Source organism: Elaeis guineensis, chromosome 1, assembly GCF_000442705.2.
Source record: "Elaeis guineensis isolate ETL-2024a chromosome 1, EG11, whole genome shotgun sequence".
In the NCBI taxonomy this organism is placed as follows: Eukaryota; Viridiplantae; Streptophyta; class Magnoliopsida; order Arecales; family Arecaceae; genus Elaeis; species Elaeis guineensis.
The window spans coordinates 89,331,406-89,350,873 of record NC_025993.2 but is presented as its reverse complement, the minus strand read 5'-3'; the positions used below and the strand labels follow the sequence as shown (position 1 = coordinate 89,350,873).

Sequence of the window (19,468 nt, the reverse complement as noted above, 5' to 3'; positions counted from 1 at the left end):
GATCCCATGACGAACCTATGTGGGAAGGCAAAATTCATTCTTAAGGCAACATCTTCACACATCCTATTTTAGGCACGCCTTTCTTTCTATTTGTCTTTGCAATTTTTTTGTTTATTAATATTTAAAATTATTATTTTACATAATTATTGATAATTTTTAGGACCTTGCAACCAATAAAAACTAGGAGGGGGTGTTTGGTTCACAACCGAAATCGAAATTGAAATGACAATCGAAATGGATTGGAATCGGAATTGCCAAATCCTCCAAAGTATTTAGTTCATGATCGAAATTAGAATCCGAATCAGAATAAAAATTTGAATCCTTAAGAGAGAGTAGAGATTGAGTTTTGATGGATGAGGCCATTCCTATTCTATCTTGGAATCGGAATCGGAATGGGACTCCTCCCAACTAAACAGTTGGAATGGGAGTCATCCATTCTCATTTCGATTTCAGACCTAACTCTTTCCAACCAAACACCTTCAAAAAGTCCATGGTTAGAGAGAGTGGGCAATCTAATATAATTTATCATCCACTATCTACCATCTTGGTATAAATAAAAATAAAGTTTTGGATCCTCTTCGGTTCTTTTTGGTAGTTACAAAAGAGGCTATTGCCCAAAAACCAAAAATAGAATGACCAAGAGCATATATACCATCAACATTTAGGGGGTGTTTGGTTGAGGAGAGTTGGGATTTGAAATCAGAATGGGAATAGGTGATTCCCATTCTAACTACTTGATTGGGAAGAGTCCATTTTGATTTCGATTTTGGACGGAGCGGAAATGATCTGATCTATCTAAAATTCATTCTCTACTTTTTTCCCAAGGATTCAAATTTTCATTCCGATTTCTATTCTAATTCTGGTCACAATTCAAATGCTTCGGAAGATTTGACCATTTCGATTCCAACCTATTTTGATTCCCATAATGAATATCCTTCTAAGGGGTATTTGATTGATGATCAGAATCGGAATCAAAATTGATTATAATAGAAATCAAAATGGCTAAATCTTCCAAAGTATTTGATTCGTGACTAGAATCGAAATTGGAATGAAAATTTGAATCCTTAGAAGAGAATAGGGATCGAGTTGTAGGAGGATTAGGCCATTTCTATTCCACCTCAGAATTGGAATAGGACTCCTTCCAATCAAATTGTTAGAATAAGAGATTATCTATTTCCATTCTAATCGCAAACCCCAACTCCCCCAATCAAACATCCCCATAACATCAGACACGCGGTATACATCAGCCATGAGCAGATGGTTCAGCTGCCCTGGAACAGCGGAGCCTTGTTCCCAGCAGACATCCACCTCTCTCTCTCTTAAAAGTCAGCCAATCAGTCATCTGGTTACCTTCACGGTAGACATGGATGGCCTTAAAAGCTCCCAAAGCTGCTTTCATTTGCTGAATATCCTTCAGCATGGGTGAAAACCAGGCGCTTTCGCTGAACCATTTATCGATACCATCACGGTTGCAGAGTCCCCTTCCAACCATTTATGCATAGGGTGCTTTAAATTTAACGACAGCCACCTTTAATCCTTCCCAAGTTGGAGTAAACTCAGCATGAGGTTTGGAGACAGAGGCAACTTTCTCCCGGCAGCGCAAAGCCGTTGGCCCACGGGATCTCTAATAACATCACCTGCCCCTGCAACCTCGGCCATCAAAGTTCCTCTTAAGCTGGCGCACCAAGGGGGTCTAATACCATCCACGCACGAGGGGCGTACAAAGCTGAGGCTAACCCAGAAAAAACCAGGGGCGTACATTTTATATCCACGGGACTCGATGGTGAATGTTTACTGTCACCATCACCGGCAAGCCTGGGCACTGCATTCAAGCCTGTTGTTGGCTTGACCTAGATCTGTAGGCTTGCAAGTTGGGTATGTTACAAAGATGAGCCCACAACTTTCACCGGCTTAGCTGACATTTAAGGGTCTTGCCCTTATATTCTCTATTTTCTTAATATATTAATTATATCTCAAGCTAAGCTGTTATTAGGGGTGCAAAGAAGTTCACACGATGCTCGGACTTGTTTTGTCTTCAAACCAAATTTGACTCGATTGTTATTGAGCTCTAGTAGTAAATACTTCGCTTCATAGCCTACGAATCTAATCAAATATATAAATAAATAAATAAATAAATATATTTATTTATTTATTTATTTATTTTTAATAATATTATATTATATATAATATATATTATTAATTTAATATTTTAAATATATTATATTATATTATATTTTAAGTCTTTTAATTATGATCAAGGTTTGACTTCAAGCTCAAACTCAAACTTGAATATACCTCGTTTGATATTTAGCTCAAATTAAATAGATCTTGAGCATTATATATTTTTTATTTTTTAATTTATTGAGTCGAGTTCGAATCTGGATATTAAGTCTCGATCAATTTCAAATCAAATTTTAAATCTAAGAATTTTGAGTCAATTCGAGTTCAACCTTCTAACTATTTGATTTAGCTCAACTTAATTATACCCATAGCTATTATTGAATAATTTTGAAAGGAAGATTAGATTTGAGCTTTTCATATAATACGACCTGCTTGAGATGTGAACTTTATTTAATTTATTCAAAATCCAACCAAAATTGAAACTTGAACCCAACATTTGCCGTACCACATATATCGGACAGTACGAGATATATCATATCTAATACGGAGCATACCATACTATACTATTACATCGAATCGGTCTACATCGATACAAGTGTATCGTACCATATTATATATTAATACTATAATGAAATTTTGTCGATACGAAATATGATATCGAGATGATGAATCTTATTTCAACTATATCTAATCTTCAATAATTTTGCTTTAACCAGGTCCTCTTCTACGTGAATCCAGCCTGACTCTTGAATGGATAGGATTTGGATGAATTACCAGGTGGATTAGGTTTGGTTTGCAGATATCCAAACTCAACTTGCCTGATCGTATCTCTTTATAAGCCTCATATTATTACTAATGAAGCAGAGAAGAAAAAGGTTATAAAGAAAAAAGATATATGAGATATTCTAATAGCTAAAATGTAACACTGATTTCACTTTCTATCAGTTTAAGTTGGGTGGCTTTGGTTGGTCCCAACTGCCAATGGAAAGCGACAAATGCACATGAGCCAGCCTGCTGGCTTAATTTCGTGTGCCCTATGCCTGCCAATTGGCATCCCTTAGCTGCAAGGTGCTTGATGGCTAAAACTTGATGTCATCTGCACCGAGAAAAGAAAAAAAAAAAAAAAAGAAGACCAATCCACATGTCTAAAGCATAAAGCATCCTACCGGGTATCAAATCAAATAATCAAGAAGACCACCCCATCTAAAAAGGGGTGGCAACTGGATTGGATCATATACATATAAGATTGGATATAGATTGGATTAAAAAAATATTATCTAAATTTATTTATTTATTAAATAAATTAAAAATTTAAATCTGAATCTGATTTATTTATTAAATGGATAATTCAACTCGACCCATATAATCTATTTATTAAATAAATCAAATCAGATCAAATGGATTAAATAAGTTAAACGAAATTTTAATAGATTAAATATGTTAAGTGGATTAGATTAAATAGAACATAATCAAATTAAACATGATTAAATAGATCTTAAATAAATTATCTGATTTTGTCCGATCAAATATTAAACAAGATAAATGGATCATATATCTAAAATCTAAATTCGATTTAAACATTAAATAAGTTAAATAAATTAATTTATTTATGATCCAAATTTATTTAGCTCAAATCTAAACATTCTTATTATAAGTTGAACACAAGTCGAGATAATGGATCTGATTATATTTTGCTAGCCTTATACATAATGTTAACTCAATCAAAGATAACTAGTTAAGCATGTTTGTCAATCCCTTGTAAAAGAGATGTGCTTACTAGAAAATAAAAAATAGAGATATACTTCAACAACATAGAAAAACTTACATCACAATATTGCATCAAGTTGAAAATCTTTTTTTTTTTTTTTAATTTTCTGTTTCATAATTCTCTAAATTAGATTTCTTTGCTAAGTGGTGTCCCAACTCTTGACCTCTCAAACCCTTTCTAATACTAACATTTGTTCATCAGAATTTTTTTACCAATCTTCCTATCCAACAATTCTAATCTCTTCCCTCCTATCCAAATCTTAAACCTAAACTCTATGTTAGCTCCATCAGATCAACAACTTGTGATCGTTTGCTTCCAATAATCATTTTTACCAAAATTAATAACTAATTACTTTTAAATATTTGAAATTTGAATTTGAATGAGTAAAGTTATGTTTATCCAAAATTGTTATCAGTAAAATGCCTTTGCGCATATACTACAACCAGCCATCACATAAACTTGCAAATTTTAGGTGCAGCAGAAGAGCTGCATATCAACTATATATCATTTCTACCAAAAAAAAAAAAAAAAACTATATATCATTTTTTTTTTCAGCGTAAAATTTCCACAATAATCGCGCCCCTTGGAACCAAGTCTCCTTGCCGTACAAATGAAGTCCAGGGAAAATGGCCACCTACACTCACATGGTCACCCTATTTCCAAGAAACAACGCAGGCTACGCGAGAGACAAACAGCTCACAAACCGCCAATACTTCCAATAAGGCGATGAACCCCACAAAGAGGAATATATCAATTACAAATGACTCGTTGGAAAACCAGTAAACAACCCCTCCCATTCTCTCTCTACTCCCTGCCCTTCATCATTCCACCCAACCAACCCACTAAAAAACTGTTAAAAAAGAATCTAGTCAAGGGAGAAAAAATCCGAGAGAGAGAGAGAGATCAAATGCCTAACATAAACCCTTCCAAACCCAAACATAAACTCCAGAATCCTCCGACAAACCAAGGAAAAAAAAGCAAGAGACGAGGAAACTAAAGATAGAAGGGGATCCCAAATCAGGCACCAAAATGGCCGGCCTCCACCTCTCCTCCATCCTTCCAAACCCCAACCGTCGGACTCTGGCCTTCATTTTTTTGACCGCCCTCCTCTGCCTCCTCTCCTACCTCCTCGGCATCTACCAAAACTCCCGCTCTTCCCTCCCTTCCCCTCTCCCCGCCCACCGCGCCGCCGCCGACTGCCTCCTGCGCCCACTCCCCCGCCCCCCTTCCTCTGCCGGCGCCGACCTCGACTTCCTTCCCCACCACTACGCCGCCACCGCCCTCCCCCCGCTCCCCGATGGCGACCTCCCTCCGATCCCCTTCTGCGCCCACAACTTCACCGACTACTGTCCCTGCCAAGACCCCACCCGCGAGCGCCGCTTCCCCATGCACAACCTCGAGCACCGCGAGCGCCATTGCCCCGCACCCGACGAGCGAGTCCGCTGCCGCATCCCTCGCCCGGAAGGGTATCGGACTCCTTTGCCGTGGCCGGCCAGCCGCGACCGTGCCTGGTTCGCCAACGTGCCCTCCAAGAGGCTCAGCATCGCCAAGGCCGAACAGAATTGGGTCCGGGTGGAGGGGAATTGGCTGGTGTTCCCTGGCGGTGGGACGTCTTTCTCCCAGGGTGTGAAATGGTACGTTGACCAGATGGCCAAGCTCTTCCCGCTCAAGAGCGGGGAGGTCCGGACGGTTCTTGATATCGGGTGCGGGGTGAGTCGGATTTCGTTCATCTGCTTCTATTTATGCTCAATTTTAGTTCGAATTTCTAGTACATTTGATCGCTTTCATCTATGATCTTACTTAATTCTTGGCTCCAATGTGTCTGTTCTAGTGTTCTTAGCTCATGCAATGTTACTTGACATCATAACAGCTCTGTTTTCCCGTCTTCACTTTTGTTGTCTTAGACATACATAACAGTTGTACATACGAAGAGAATTACAAAGATGTCAATTTGCTCTCTTCACAATCTCAGTTTATTTGCATGCCCTTTTTTTTTAAAAAAAAAGTTTGTCCTTTGTTTCGCTTTTGGGCCGGTTTGCTGCATAGTTTCTTGCTGGATCAGATTATTTGGAAGACTTTGTCCCTTTTAACTTCACTTCGGTTTTTGTAAGTCTGTTGGCAATCTTTCTGCTGGAGACTTCATATTTGTATTGTTGTCATTTGGTGTCAAGTGATGCATCATGGCCGCTTACTTTCTTTTTTACTTGGACAGTCTTATGATGCGTCTGTATTACCAATCAAGTGATTCAGTTTCATGTGTTAGAGAGAGAGGAACTTGTGTAGGCTTATGAAAGTATTCCAATCTCTCTTCCTATCTTCCATGCACTTGATGTCTCAAATATAAAGAGGGTTATTCAGGATCATCAGGCACAGGGCACTAGGTCAAAGCATAGGTAAGTTAGAACCTTATGGATGTCCTTCACTTCATGAAAGAAGGAAATTTCATACCTTCACAAGCCAATAAGGACAATCAGCCAAGCTGAACTAATCATCCTAGACCCCTCCTTTTTCATTGAATCTAACAAGAAATTTTACAATTTGTGGAATAATTTTTCATAAAGACAAAAGGATTTGGAGTAAGAGTTCCTAGTTTATTATATCTGTTTTCATATTTTATAAGTCGTTATTTGTTTTCTTGCCCTTCCACAGTTCTCTTCTGACTGCTAAAAAGCAGTATAGCTGATTTGGTTGGACCATTACCACTATGCTGCTGCCAGTTTGTCCTCATTAATACTGACAAGGAAACAGAGATGCAGAGATAATTTCTCTAGATGATCAGCCTTGGAAATTGAGAATCTGCTCGTCTCTTTTTCTTAACAAGAATACCTCTCCCTTCCTATGGTTAGGATCAGTAATGCAGTTGCAGTGGCTGGAAAAATTTTTGTGACTGACAGGGATTTAAGCATGTAACTACTTTTTCTAACATTGTACAGGCATTGCTTTTCCATCCAATGTCCTATTGGGGGAATCTTCTGAAATAGACTTGATGAAGATTATGTTTACTTACTTTAGTCTGTTAGGTAAACCTAGTTCTTATAGAACCAACACTTTTCATTTCTAGAAAGTTCTGACCAATAAATATGAGTGGCATTGCATTCTGGAGAAAGTTGTAGAAGGGAATTTGGTGCATTTTGATCTATAAACTTGATTCTTTGTTAATGTTTGGTTTGTGGTTTTGAGTAATTTTGGAGGTAGTGGTAGGTGAACTCTACCCCTCTTACTCCAAGGAAATGATTGGTGGTCTGAATGTTTGTGACCCTTGACACATCCGTAGCACTCCCAAATCTTTCTTGCTATATAATAGGTGTATGTTCTGTGATTGTTGCATAGCAAAGCAAACACCATTTTTGAGTCTGACTGTGTCAGTTCAGGTGGGTGATAAAAATTTTCTAATTACATCAATCTGATATAAGTCCAAAAATCAGGTTTGATATCTCAGTTATACTGCGGAGCTGGCTACCAGTGCATGGGTAACCATATGCTCTTTAAGGTAGTAATCTGTCCTCACCATGCATGGCTGTTGGCCAAATTTTGTCTTTAAGATATAGCCAGTCCAATGTGTATGATCAATTACCAAAACAACTCTAAGGACCATTAATGGTCTGCATTCTACAAGTTGTCTAAATATTCAGAACAGATTTTGTGATTTAAGTTGGGTTTAAAATTTGGGAATTAAGCAAAAGCAAGTCAGTGCTCCTATTGAAGGTTTTATAAACCAGCTCGAACATGACGATACGGCAGTACCATACTATTTTGGCATAAAACTGGCATCGGTATGCAGTGGATTGATACAGGCCCCACTCTCGTAACCATATTTCCTGGTAGCAACCTGTTTTCGAAGACTAGTATGCTCTCAGCTGCTGGTTCTTAAAGCCTTGATCCTACTGATGGTTGTTGCCTTGAGATTCACACCATGGTAAAATGCACCTAACTTGGGCGGACTGCACTCACCTGCTCCACAGTGTATTGCAGCTATCTGATAAAATTCACATTGTTCTAATAAGCCCACAAACCATTTAAGTAAGAGCTAATGACATAAGCATTCCAAGTTATGGCCAAGGTTTAAGCTAACAAAGAGAATAAGGGAGTCACATCATCCCATAGTTAGGCATTAAATTCAACCAAGAGTCTGAGGGTGATAAAAGAAAAGTTGTTTATGGTCTAAGAAAAGTGGGTGTCAAATTGACTTGGTCTCTGGTTAACCTATTCATAAAACCACATTACTATAACAACAATTTAGAAACAACTTATTTCCATCATCACCAAGATGTATTAGCAAGCCAACTTATTGACCTCTGGCTACTGGGACCTCACAAGCCCAAGGATTAGGCTTCAATTAATCTCCACCCTTTTTCTCAAGTCCAAATATTAAGTTGGTTCTTAGTTCATAGCAAAATTTTGGCAGCATTCCCCTGTGGTTCTGGTGATTTGTCAAGATAGAGCTATGAAACTAGCTCAAATGAAAAATCTTTGACTTCAAATTTTAAGAACAGCACCAGTTGAACAACTCCCAAGTAGAGAGTTCTGATATCAAAGAACAACTCTTATGGAGAGAGCTTTTGAGGAAGGGAGCTTTGCTCCCAATCAGAATTTTAGGATGGATGAGAGTTCTGATATCAAAGAACAACACTTAAGCAGAAAGCTGTAGAGGAAGAGATCTTTGCTTTCAATCAGAACTATAGGGTAGAATGGGCTAGAAGAGATAGGAAGAGGTAGGAGAAGAGAAGGGAATGCTTCTCTCTCTCTCTCTCTCCCCCTCCCTCTCACTCACACACACACACACAATTCAGATTTTTTCTTGCTGTCTTGGGCTCCACATCCCTCAAGTCTTCCAGGAAAGGGCTTTAGCCCGTCTTGGATGAGGTTGGCCACTTGACTGGTGGCCAGGAGACTTGTCAGCTTATGGACTGAGGCCCATAACAGTCTAACTAGGTTTAGCTCAACCTGTTTAAAGGTGTAGAATCGACCTGAACTAACCCAAACCTAACCTGAACATGTTCTATTGGACCAGACCTAATTTTGGTTGATCAATGTCAAAAGGAATTGGCTTTGTTTCACCAAAATTTGCACAAGCGAGGAATGGCCCATAGACTCATGCTTGTTAGCAAGCCTCATAACTAATAAGGCATGCAACTATTGGAAAACCAATGCAATGTCCTGTTAGAAAACCTTTATTTTGGAACACTAGCTCTATTAAAACTAAAACCAACAGATTGAGTATGGATCAAATGCTTGGAGTTTGAAAAGTTAAATGATTGAACACGTGAACTAGGCTCACATTTGGCTAGTGTTTAGTTTGTTTTCAATTAGTATTTATTAAAAAGGGGGAACATATTGGCAGACTCTGGACAGTTATATTCTTGATTATTGAATCAGTAATGGCAGGATTGTGCATCAACAAATATGATGGGAGTATTGATTAGGTTCTGAATTTGTCTCACGTGCATAATAATACTCATGTTGTTTGGCAAATAATTCTCCCTTTGATGGGACCCTTTCTGCTAATATCTTGCAGAACCAATTTGTTTTTGATTTTTTTGCATTTGCTACTACAGGAATACCATATTAGCTTCATAAGTGAGACCATACTGTTCACAGTGTTTATGTGATGCTGATGTAGTCTGTTGGTACTTTAGTTTGCTGTTTTCCTGCTTCATTTGCTCATTTTCTGAACTGTATCTAAGAATACTTCTGATTCTTTATAATTGATCAATGTTTAAATAGGTTGCCAGCTTTGGTGGCCATCTGCTGGACTATAACATTTTAACAATGTCTGTTGCACCAAGAGACGTGCATGAAGCTCAAGTACAGTTTGCCCTTGAACGTGGACTGCCTGCCATGCTCGGAGTCCTAAGTGTTCACAAGCTACCATATCCATCAAGGTCCTTCGATATGGTGCACTGTGCAAGATGTTTGATCCAGTGGGCTGGTTTTGGTAACTACATCAATATCCTGCAGTTACAAACTATACTCTCCTCTAAACTTTACTCAGTTTGTCAAACTTGCACCATCTACCTTCACAGCCTGGTGGCAAGGATATTTTGAAGCTTAATACATTTAGGCAATAAGAATACCTTTAATTCTTCTGGCTCACCCAAGATACAGAAAATATAATATGAAGGGCCAAGGACTCTTTCTCATTGGGAAATTGTCACTAATATATTTTACGAACCAAATGGTATATGTGGTGAAATGGGCACTGCATAAATTGAGAATTTTACTGAACCTATCAAAATCCAACTGATGACAAGCAAATCTCTATCTTTGTCATGTTCCTCTTTCTTAACATAATTTAAGTGATTTGAGGAAATATAGCTGATTATTTGATATTTTTTAAAAGTTCTGGTATCTTGCTCCATAGAAAATTAATGTTGTTGGCAAAGTGCTATCTTCTAACTTTTGTATAGCTGATTCCCAGATGGGTTGTATTTGTTGGAGATTGACCGGGTTCTTCGACCTGGTGGGTACTGGGTTTTGTCAGGGCCACCCATCCATTGGAAAAGATTATACAAGGGTTGGCAGCGGAAGCCTCAGGATCTACAAGCAGAGCAGAATGCTATAGAAGATCTTGCTAGACGACTTTGCTGGAAGAAGGTTTCGGAGAAGGACACAATTGCAGTATGGAGAAAACCAACTAATCATCTTCACTGCTCCAAAAAGTCCAAGATTTTGAAATCTCCACCTTTTTGTGAAGGAACTGACCTGGATTTTGCTTGGTTTGATTCTTCTCTCTTCTCTACTCTCTGATGGACCTAAACTTGAAAATATATATACTTTCTTTGTGCTTAACTTTGTCATGTAATATTGGTTCCACTATTCCTATCTCCTGGAAGTCATAACTAGCATTGTCGAGTCGATTAATCAAGTTTTGTGGTTAACATTAGAGAAATACTGGACACTTGCAGTTTCCTATGGTTCTGTTGATGACACCTGAATTAACTCCCACTTCAGATAACAATTTTGTGTGACTTAGAGACTGTTTGTTAATTGGTTCACATCTCATGTATTATTTAATAGGTACCGTGCTTGTGGGGTATCATATAAAATTATTCAAGCAGTGGGTATTGCATTGTATCACATTCACATAGCATGTTACAGTATGGTGTGGATTGATACACAATAACACCGGTATACTCTGTTACTGTTTCTCTTTGTATTCTTCTGTATGACGATGTGTAACTACATGGCTGCGTTTTATGCTTAGCTTTTTATGCTCCTTAGCTTGCTTTTTCCCGCCAATCAATTGAATTTATGGACATATGTATATCACATACATTTTAGCTTAGCATTTCTAAGGATTTATATGATCTGTCATATTTTTTGTTGGAAGTTATTTTTTTTTTATTTTTTTGTATAATTAAATATATTGTTTTTTTCTTTTTATGTGTCATACATCTTTAGGTGGGTCGCATATTTCAAGACCAGTTCATTAGCCACAAAAAGAAAATCTTTAAATTGTTTAGGATGCAAATTTGTTTAGTTGGATCGAAAACAATGTTTGAGTGTTCAAAATTTGTCTCTAGGTTGCACGCATATTCAAGACCATTTCATTTGCCACAAAAGGAAAATCTTTAAATCAAGGAAGACTAAACCGGTACCAGCCGGCATGCCAGTAGCCGGCCGGTACAGTACCATATCGTACTATACTGATAATAAAAAAATAAAAAAATCCTACCAACCGATACTTAAAAAAAAAAAGAAGACAAGGGCGAATCGGTCGGCTCGACTTCGCCCCTGAACCATATCGAACCAGGCCGTTCAGCCTGGTTCAGCCCTGATTCAAAAAATAGGGCCATACTGGACTGTTTCTGTGCCGATTTGGCTCAGTATGGGCCGAACCGGGCGGTTCCGTCCAGTTCGGCAAACCATGCTTTAAATTATTAGGATGCAAATTTGTTTAGTTGGGTTGAAAACCATGTTTAAGGGTTCAAAATTTCTCTCTTTTCCACTAAAACATAATTGCAAGTAGCATAATATGTTTCTGAGCTTTCTCTATGGTATGTGTTGTGTACATTCCATAGTATCGGAGTTGCTATATCGCAACATGGTAGTTACAATGCAAGTCATGGTCTATTTATGTTTTGTGGGGTTGGCAGTGCTGTGGGAAAATGTGGTTGTGATAACATCTTTCTACATTTGCCACACTGTAGGATGCTATTGAGCACAAGTGGTTTTCAATTTTTTGAGTGTTGACATTCATATGGCGTTTGTTACCTTGTCTAGGAACTAATCATAATATATTTTGCTTATCATTTTCCTTTTGGTTTGTTACAAACAGGTCATGAGATACAAATAGAATTTAGTTTACACACCCTAACAAGAGAGTTATTTCATGTATAACAGGTATAAGAAGATAGAGTTATGCATTACTCCTCTGCCGAAGGTGGAAGTAGCTGAGGATGTAGCTGGCGGTTCTCTTGAAAAGTGGCCTAGAAGACTGAATGCTGCACCTCCAAGGATAACCGCTGGGAGCATAAAGGGGATAACAGTCAAGACCTTCTATCAGGACAATCAAATATGGAACCAAAGAGTTGTGCATTATGAGGCATATTTGAGCTCTCTCAAAGAGGGTAAATACAGAAACATTATGGACATGAATGCTGGTTTGGGAGGTTTTGCTGCTGCAATGTCCAAATATCCAGTTTGGGTCATGAATGTCATTCCTGCAGATGGAACAAACAATACTCTTGGTATCATCTATGAGCGTGGACTTATTGGAACTTATATGAACTGGTATTTTGCTCTTGCCAATGAAAAGCTTTTCTTTATATCATTCGAGAAAAAGGTCCACAAATTCTATAAGATAGTGTTTGGTTGTGGAATTTGGAAGGGACATCCCTTGTGCATTTACAGGAATAGGTCTTTTCCGCAGAATAGGAGTGTTTTGGCATTTGGAGGGACAAGTGCAGGAAATAATGTGCATTTAATATGTATTGGATTTTGAGATGTTATGGATTTTATCACAAGACAAAATTGTCCTCCTACTTTTATGTGTTTATATAATGAAAGGGGCGCAAAGGTAATTGAAGGGGATAATGGCAACACTATTCCATGCTATAATTCTATTCCACCAAAATTGTGGAATAGAATTATGCCATGTGGGCCACTTACATCCCATATGCTAGAAGGCCTTATTCTGCCCCCTTTTTCTGGTGTTTGGCAAGGATATTCCCCACTTATTCCACAACCAAACAGCCCGTAAGGGAATAAATTAGGTAGCTATCAGCCTTAATAATTGAAACTCATAGGAATATCAAAAGAAACATTTTTGGAAAGACTCTTGATGTTTGACATGGTTAGTGGTGACAGAAACACGTCAATCTTTCTTTTTATGCTAGTTTGAGTCAACTCTGACCTAATATCATCACTTGTTCCCTCTTCAAGAGGAAATTCTTTGACATTCTGTGTTTTGGATGCCTCCAAATTATTTTCATGAACTATCAATTTTTTTTGAACTCCCCACCCCCACTCCCCAACAAAACCACCAGAACAAGCACACACGCGCGCGCACACACACACAAAGGAGGAGGGGAGGAGACAAAAAAGAAAAAATAACTGACCTTTGTGGGGAATTCTAAAATGTCTCAAGGGGGAATTTTGTTATGTTTTCTAATATTGAGTTGACAATTCATGTCCTGACAATACTGGCATATCCTGCTAGTATTGTACCATTCAAAGAAGAAAACGGAACCCAGGATGGATCAGTCCTCTCTTGAATTGGGATGTCCTAATTGTCCTGGGCGCAACTCGACATGGGGTGGACCAGGATGCAATTTTTTATTTTTTTTCCCATTTTGTTCTTGTGGTTGATGACTGTTTTTGTTCGGCCCAATCATATCATCTCATGCTAGTCCCATACCGTCCGACGTGCAAACGGAGATGGGCTGGTTACCAAGATTTAAACCCTTGTTTGGTTGCACAAAAAGAGCACTAAAATGATCTTGATGTTCATGATTTCTCATCTATTTTGCAGTTTTCTGAAATCAGTTTAAGACTTAAATGGAATGTATATTTTATAAATTGACATTGTTAGATATGCTCTATTGCAGGTGTGAAGCTTTCTCTACTTATCCCCGCACATATGATCTAATACATGCTGATGGGTTGTTGAGCATGTACATCAATAAGTAAGTTTTCTACTTCATTCCCTTTGTTCAAAAGTACATGTTGTTTCTAGTCCCAGAGAGCGACACAGATAAAAATAAGCTTATATGGTAAGTGTAGCTAATTCATTTCACTTACACCTTTGAATATGAATATGATGACAGAAAAGATACTATAATAGTCTCTGTACTCTATAAGTTTGGCATTTTGTCACTTGGACTGGTTCAACAAATGATATTTTATCCAAGTTCACTATTTAATGGTCCTTGGAGCATGAATATGCGAAATTTTACCAATTCACAGAGGAATCTGGTCTGTGTGTCCAATTTTTAGGTTAATATTTCCTAAACTAAAAGATTGGTTCAATTGATTGAGTAACTGATTGGATCTTCATTTGGATAATTGTTTTTTATGTTTTGAAAAGGGAAAAGGATACAAATTTTGTATTATTTTTCACAGTACCTTTCAAATCTTAAATTTCATTTTTCAAGAGGACATGCCCAACATTTATGACTTCAACCCAAGATCTGTCATGTTTCTACAAAGGCAATTGACATGCATTCACACACAGACAAGATTTTACATGGTGCATCATTAACGACACTATGTTCACAGTCCAGACATAAGGGAAATCTTTACTTGGAAGTATTTTGCTACAAACCCTTCTTAATTCATGACCTTATGGAAGCTAGAGTCCTTAACCTTTAGCAGCAAATATAATATATGGAACAGAATGATAATCGTACGCTTTTGATCATAGAGACACATGTATACACATAAAGGGGAAAAGATAACTGATGTACATTGAATTATCTAGAGAGATGTATCCGAACCTCTCCCTCTCCCTTTCCTTTTAGTTTATTGTGTTTCTTTTTGTTCTTCAAGCCCTAAATCTTTCTACAGTTAGGAAATGTCTTTGAAATGCTTTTGTCATTTAGACTACTTAACTAGAGTAGGGCATCGAAATTGAAAAATAAACTTTTAAAAATTGCTTGGATTTTGTTTGTGATAATCTAAAATTGAATTGAAGTTATGGATGATAATTATCATGATACAGTGAGTAGATGAGACCTTTTGGATTTTGTCGAGAATGCATCGAGGACAAGCAAAGTAATAGATGGTAATAGTAATGGTTTCATATTGTTCATAATTCTTTAACATCATCATAAATTATTTTTTATTATGTAAATTTAAAATATTGATTACTAATTCATGAAGATGTCACTCATGAATTTAGACAATGCCTATACTTGAATGTAGAGATGGTATAGTTTATCTAGAATGATGCTGACATCTCCCCACACCCACCACCCCGCACCCCCCCCCCCCACCAAACCAATCCCCCAAATAAAAAATAAAAAAAAAGAGAAAAAGGAAAAAGTCCCCTCTTTAACATGACATGAGTGGATTAAAAATTTACAAAAAGTTGTGGGCTTGTTGGATGTCAATGTTCCAATTTTCCCATCATTTCAGCACCATGACAGCAAGGAGGATTAAGGGGAACTGCACGGGAGGTGTACTATTTTGTGCAATAAAGTGCTTTAATGCTTTGGAAGTTTCTTTTTTTGTTAACTTTGTTATATTTATTATTCTTTTAGTCATTGTTTTCCTTAAATGTTTTTCTTTAACTATGACCTATATCATTTTTGTCATAGTATCTAATTCTCCAAAACCATTCTAAGGAATAAATATTATTATAATGCAAATTTTGTGAGTGAGATGCATTGCTAATCCCTGCCCAATTTTGACTCCCCCTGCTTTTATTTTTTTTGTCCTTCTCCATCTCTCTCTCTCTCTCTCTTTCATCTTTTTCATGAGTGATTTGTTCTATTCAACCCCCTTTTTTTTCCTTCACTTCACTAGCGGGGCAGATGAGTTACATGTGCTGAATGCTCACGTTCAATAATTTTAACCCAAATTTTGTTTGGCACTTAGATTGGTGGAGGCTTGAATGAGCCACATGCATCGCTTGTCTTCTATCTTTTGTCTCAGTGACAAAATTAGCTCAAGCAACTTTTTTTCTCCTCCTTGCTTCTTATATGTATCTTTTCGACAACAAATTTGATAGTCATAACATGGTTCTTCTTCCTTGCCCCCCAAGCATAAGTCGAGCACAACATGCTTTCCAATAATCTTATTCTTGCTTAAAAGTCTGTCCTTCCACCTTGAAGATATCTTTTACTTAATCTAGCAACCGCCCCCTAAAGGCCCAACATGACCACCTTTATTTTTCACCGATAAGGAAAATCATCAAAATCCTATCTTTATGCTTGTAGATTCTGCTTTAGTTGTGAATTTCAATTTATGGCATTTTGAAAACATTCATTGTCCTCCACCTGATGTTTTCATAAAAAATAACATGTTCTCAATGAAAACACAGACAACCAAAGAAAATAGAGAAACTTCTATGCATATTTATATTTTCACATAGTTTACCTCGAACGGGGTTGTGAACATAATCTGATATCCTGTAACACTCATATTGCATTTCCATTTTGGAAGATAAACTCAAGCTGTCTTGATGACTAGAAAAAATTGCACAAGAGATGGTTAAGCTCTTGTGCTAAAATATGTAAGTTTAAGAATAAATAGCTGCAAAACCATCTGAAAGAATTACCTTGAATCTCAAGAGATGTACTGGAGAGAGATGCCTATCTGAATTATTAGCGACTCTTCCACTCCAACTGTTTCTGGAAATACCTTTGTTCTTTCTCAACTTTCTCCCATATTTTTCTAACTAGGTCCAACAAAAAAATAAACTGTTGAAAACTAGATAAGAAACCTCACTAATTGCTCACTCTTTTTTTTCCTATCAGTAAGCTACTAATTGAGTCTCCTCTTTCTTCTTGTTGTAACACAAGTCCAAAAAAAAAAAATGATACTTCTCTAAAATGACTTTACTTTCTTGTGCTTCAAGCATAAAGACATAATCCAAGCAATTTTCCAAATATATAAATCTTACATCCAATATGGAATTATTCATTTTTAGAAGTTACAAAAGTTACCCAGGAGTATTCGTCATTGCTGAGCATAAATAAAAGGTTAATAAATCAATTTTCTGATCGTCAATTAGGTTGTTATGTGCAAAAGCATATTGTGCTTTTCTGGATATTTGGGGAAATATTTATGTTCCGTATGTTCTGGAGGGGGAAAAAAAAGGAAAGTTCCATCTGTGATAATAATAATCTCATCTGCAGGTGTGACATTGTTGATATCCTACTTGAAATGGATCGTATTCTTCGCCCAGAGGGGGCTGTCATAATTCGAGACCATGTTGATGTTGTTGTGAAAACAAAGAGAGTTGCTGAACAGTTAAGATGGCAAAGCAGGATTGTTCATAGCGAAAAGGGGCCCTTCCATCCTGAGAAGCTTCTCATTGTTGACAACTCCATAGCAGCAAGTGCAAATTAGGCCAACAAAAACAATCCCTTGATCCAGCATTTGTATGGATGACAGTACTATCATGATTTAACAGAGAAAGTATTTGTTTTCTTATCTCCTTTTTCTGAAGGGAGTAGAACATAAAGAATAAGGAGGACATCAGGAAAAAGGATGAGTCAGATTTTTACCCAGACGCTTTATTCCAAGGTGTCAACTATGAGATCCTGAATATTCGCCAGTGACACATCAGCAAATTCTTTGGGAATGCCAGAGCTGGATGATTTGTTTGTGACCCACATCAGCTAGCAAGCACCAGCACCTTGTTATTTACCATGATATATCTATGTTGTATACTATGGACCCTTTTTCCAGTCAATTAGAGCTCTTGACTTTTAAATGAAGAAAGTTATTTTTCTTCCTGGTTTGAAGATTATCAGGTGGGTCTCATGTCATGGCTCTCGTTTATGCTAGGAGTTGGTTTTTGAGATTTCTTATTTTTCTGTAGAAGTGATCGCCCAAGTTCGCATGAAGTTCCAAGCTAAACCAGTTTGTATCTTTAGAGAATCGGTGGAAAATGTTTTTAATGATTAATTGATTTCTGGTAACTTTATGGTTGAGCTACCTATTAGATGTCAATCGGTGGGAAGACAGTCCTCAAGAGGCCCTGTTCCTCTGAAAGTAGCACCATGTGGCAGTCCCGAGTCTCAAGCTAATCAGCAAAAGAACCTTGACAAGGGAAGTAGATTGGTTCTATTTTGATCATAGTAGGTCTCTTATCAGCTTATTGTAATGTCCAAAAACCGTTCAAGGATATGTGATTTTTCATATTTTTGAAATCCATGGGAGGAGAGAGGACAGCTTCAGAATCTGTAGATCACTTATTCATACATTTACATGTGTCCGAAGTATTCGAGGAGCTCCAATCTCTGAGCATATAAAGGCAAGTCATATATCCTGTAATCTCTTGGGACTACCTGAAGAAAGAAGAGAGTTATCAAGAAGTTCAAAAAAGCCAGAAACCAACTGTTATTGGCAGCCTTCTGGCAGGTGTGGAAAGGATGCAACGCCAGAGTTTTCTTGGGTGAAAGTTCTTACAGGTCTGCTTTCCATGCTGCTCTGCGAGCGTTTGAAGATTGGGTCATTTCTAGTTCAAAGATTGCATCGTTTATGTTTGAGCTCTAATCTTAATGGTTTTAGTGAACTGCCTCTGTTTTTAGTCATGAGACTGTACTAACTGCCTCAAAATGTAACCAATCTTTTATATCTTAACAAAATGATGGGGAGGTCTTTTCCCTCCCCTTATTCTCTGGAAAAAGAAGTATTGGATCTGTGTGGGTTAGCAATGTCAACAAATCAAAATCCCTATGAAAGAGAAGAGAACGGGATGTTTTGGATTGGAACTACTATCATCTTCCTTTAATAGCCTAGACGAGAGGTAAAACAAGCTTGTACAAAGGTAAAATAGAAATGATACAAAGAAAGAAACAGGCATGCAACCGCATAAAAGATCACCAGAAGTTTTTGTTTTCGTTTTTGTTTTTTTTGTTTTTTTGTTTTTTTTTATTTTTTTAATTGGTAATCTTATGGTAGAAAGAGAAGTTTTCTGAAGGCCAACTCCTTGTCAAGCTGCATCATCCGTGAACAGTAAGCCACCTCTTGACTGTTGATGCCTCTCGAGGAACCATTTAGTCAATCTTTAGAACCTTCCATCCATCAAGAAAATCTTTAGTTCTCTCTCCATGATTAAAAAACCATTTCCTAATTCAATCCACACACTGTATGCCTTCAAATATATACGTTAGAATCACTTAAGAAAATGTATATCAGATTGTTCGCATGGTAAATGTTAAGGGAATGTATTCTTGTGGGCATTCTATTCAATTACTAAAATTTTGCCCAAAAGGAAAAAAAACACCCAAAAGAACCGGGAAAAACAGCAATTAGTATATGCTTTAAATGGTAACAACGATGATCATCAGCATTATATGTTTTTCCTTGGGTATTTAGTTTCATGATAAGAAAATCATGCAGAAGTTTAAATAGGAAAGATGTGATGAGACTCTTGTTGGAACCTAGCAACACAACATTTAATAG

General features: G+C 37.4%; 1 protein-coding gene across 2 annotated transcripts; it reads left to right on the top strand.

Moving 5' to 3' along the window:
• The first annotated feature begins 4,680 nt into the window (after nt 1-4,680).
• LOC105038132 (probable methyltransferase PMT19) lies at nt 4,681-17,807 on the top strand. 2 transcript variants are annotated; one of them, XM_073255909.1, is made up of 6 exons: nt 4,681-5,599; nt 9,614-9,824; nt 10,371-10,605; nt 12,233-12,622; nt 13,939-14,016; nt 17,191-17,807. In XM_073255909.1, exons 1-6 carry the CDS (start codon nt 4,919-4,921, stop codon nt 17,402-17,404), a joined length of 1,809 nt encoding a protein of 602 aa, XP_073112010.1. In that variant the 5' UTR covers nt 4,681-4,918; the 3' UTR covers nt 17,405-17,807. The 2 variants fall into 2 exon arrangements, with proteins under 2 accessions (XP_073112010.1, XP_010912141.1); XM_010913839.4 differs by having other exon boundaries at nt 4,682-5,599; nt 10,308-10,605.
• The last annotated feature ends 1,661 nt before the right edge of the window (nt 17,808-19,468 follow it).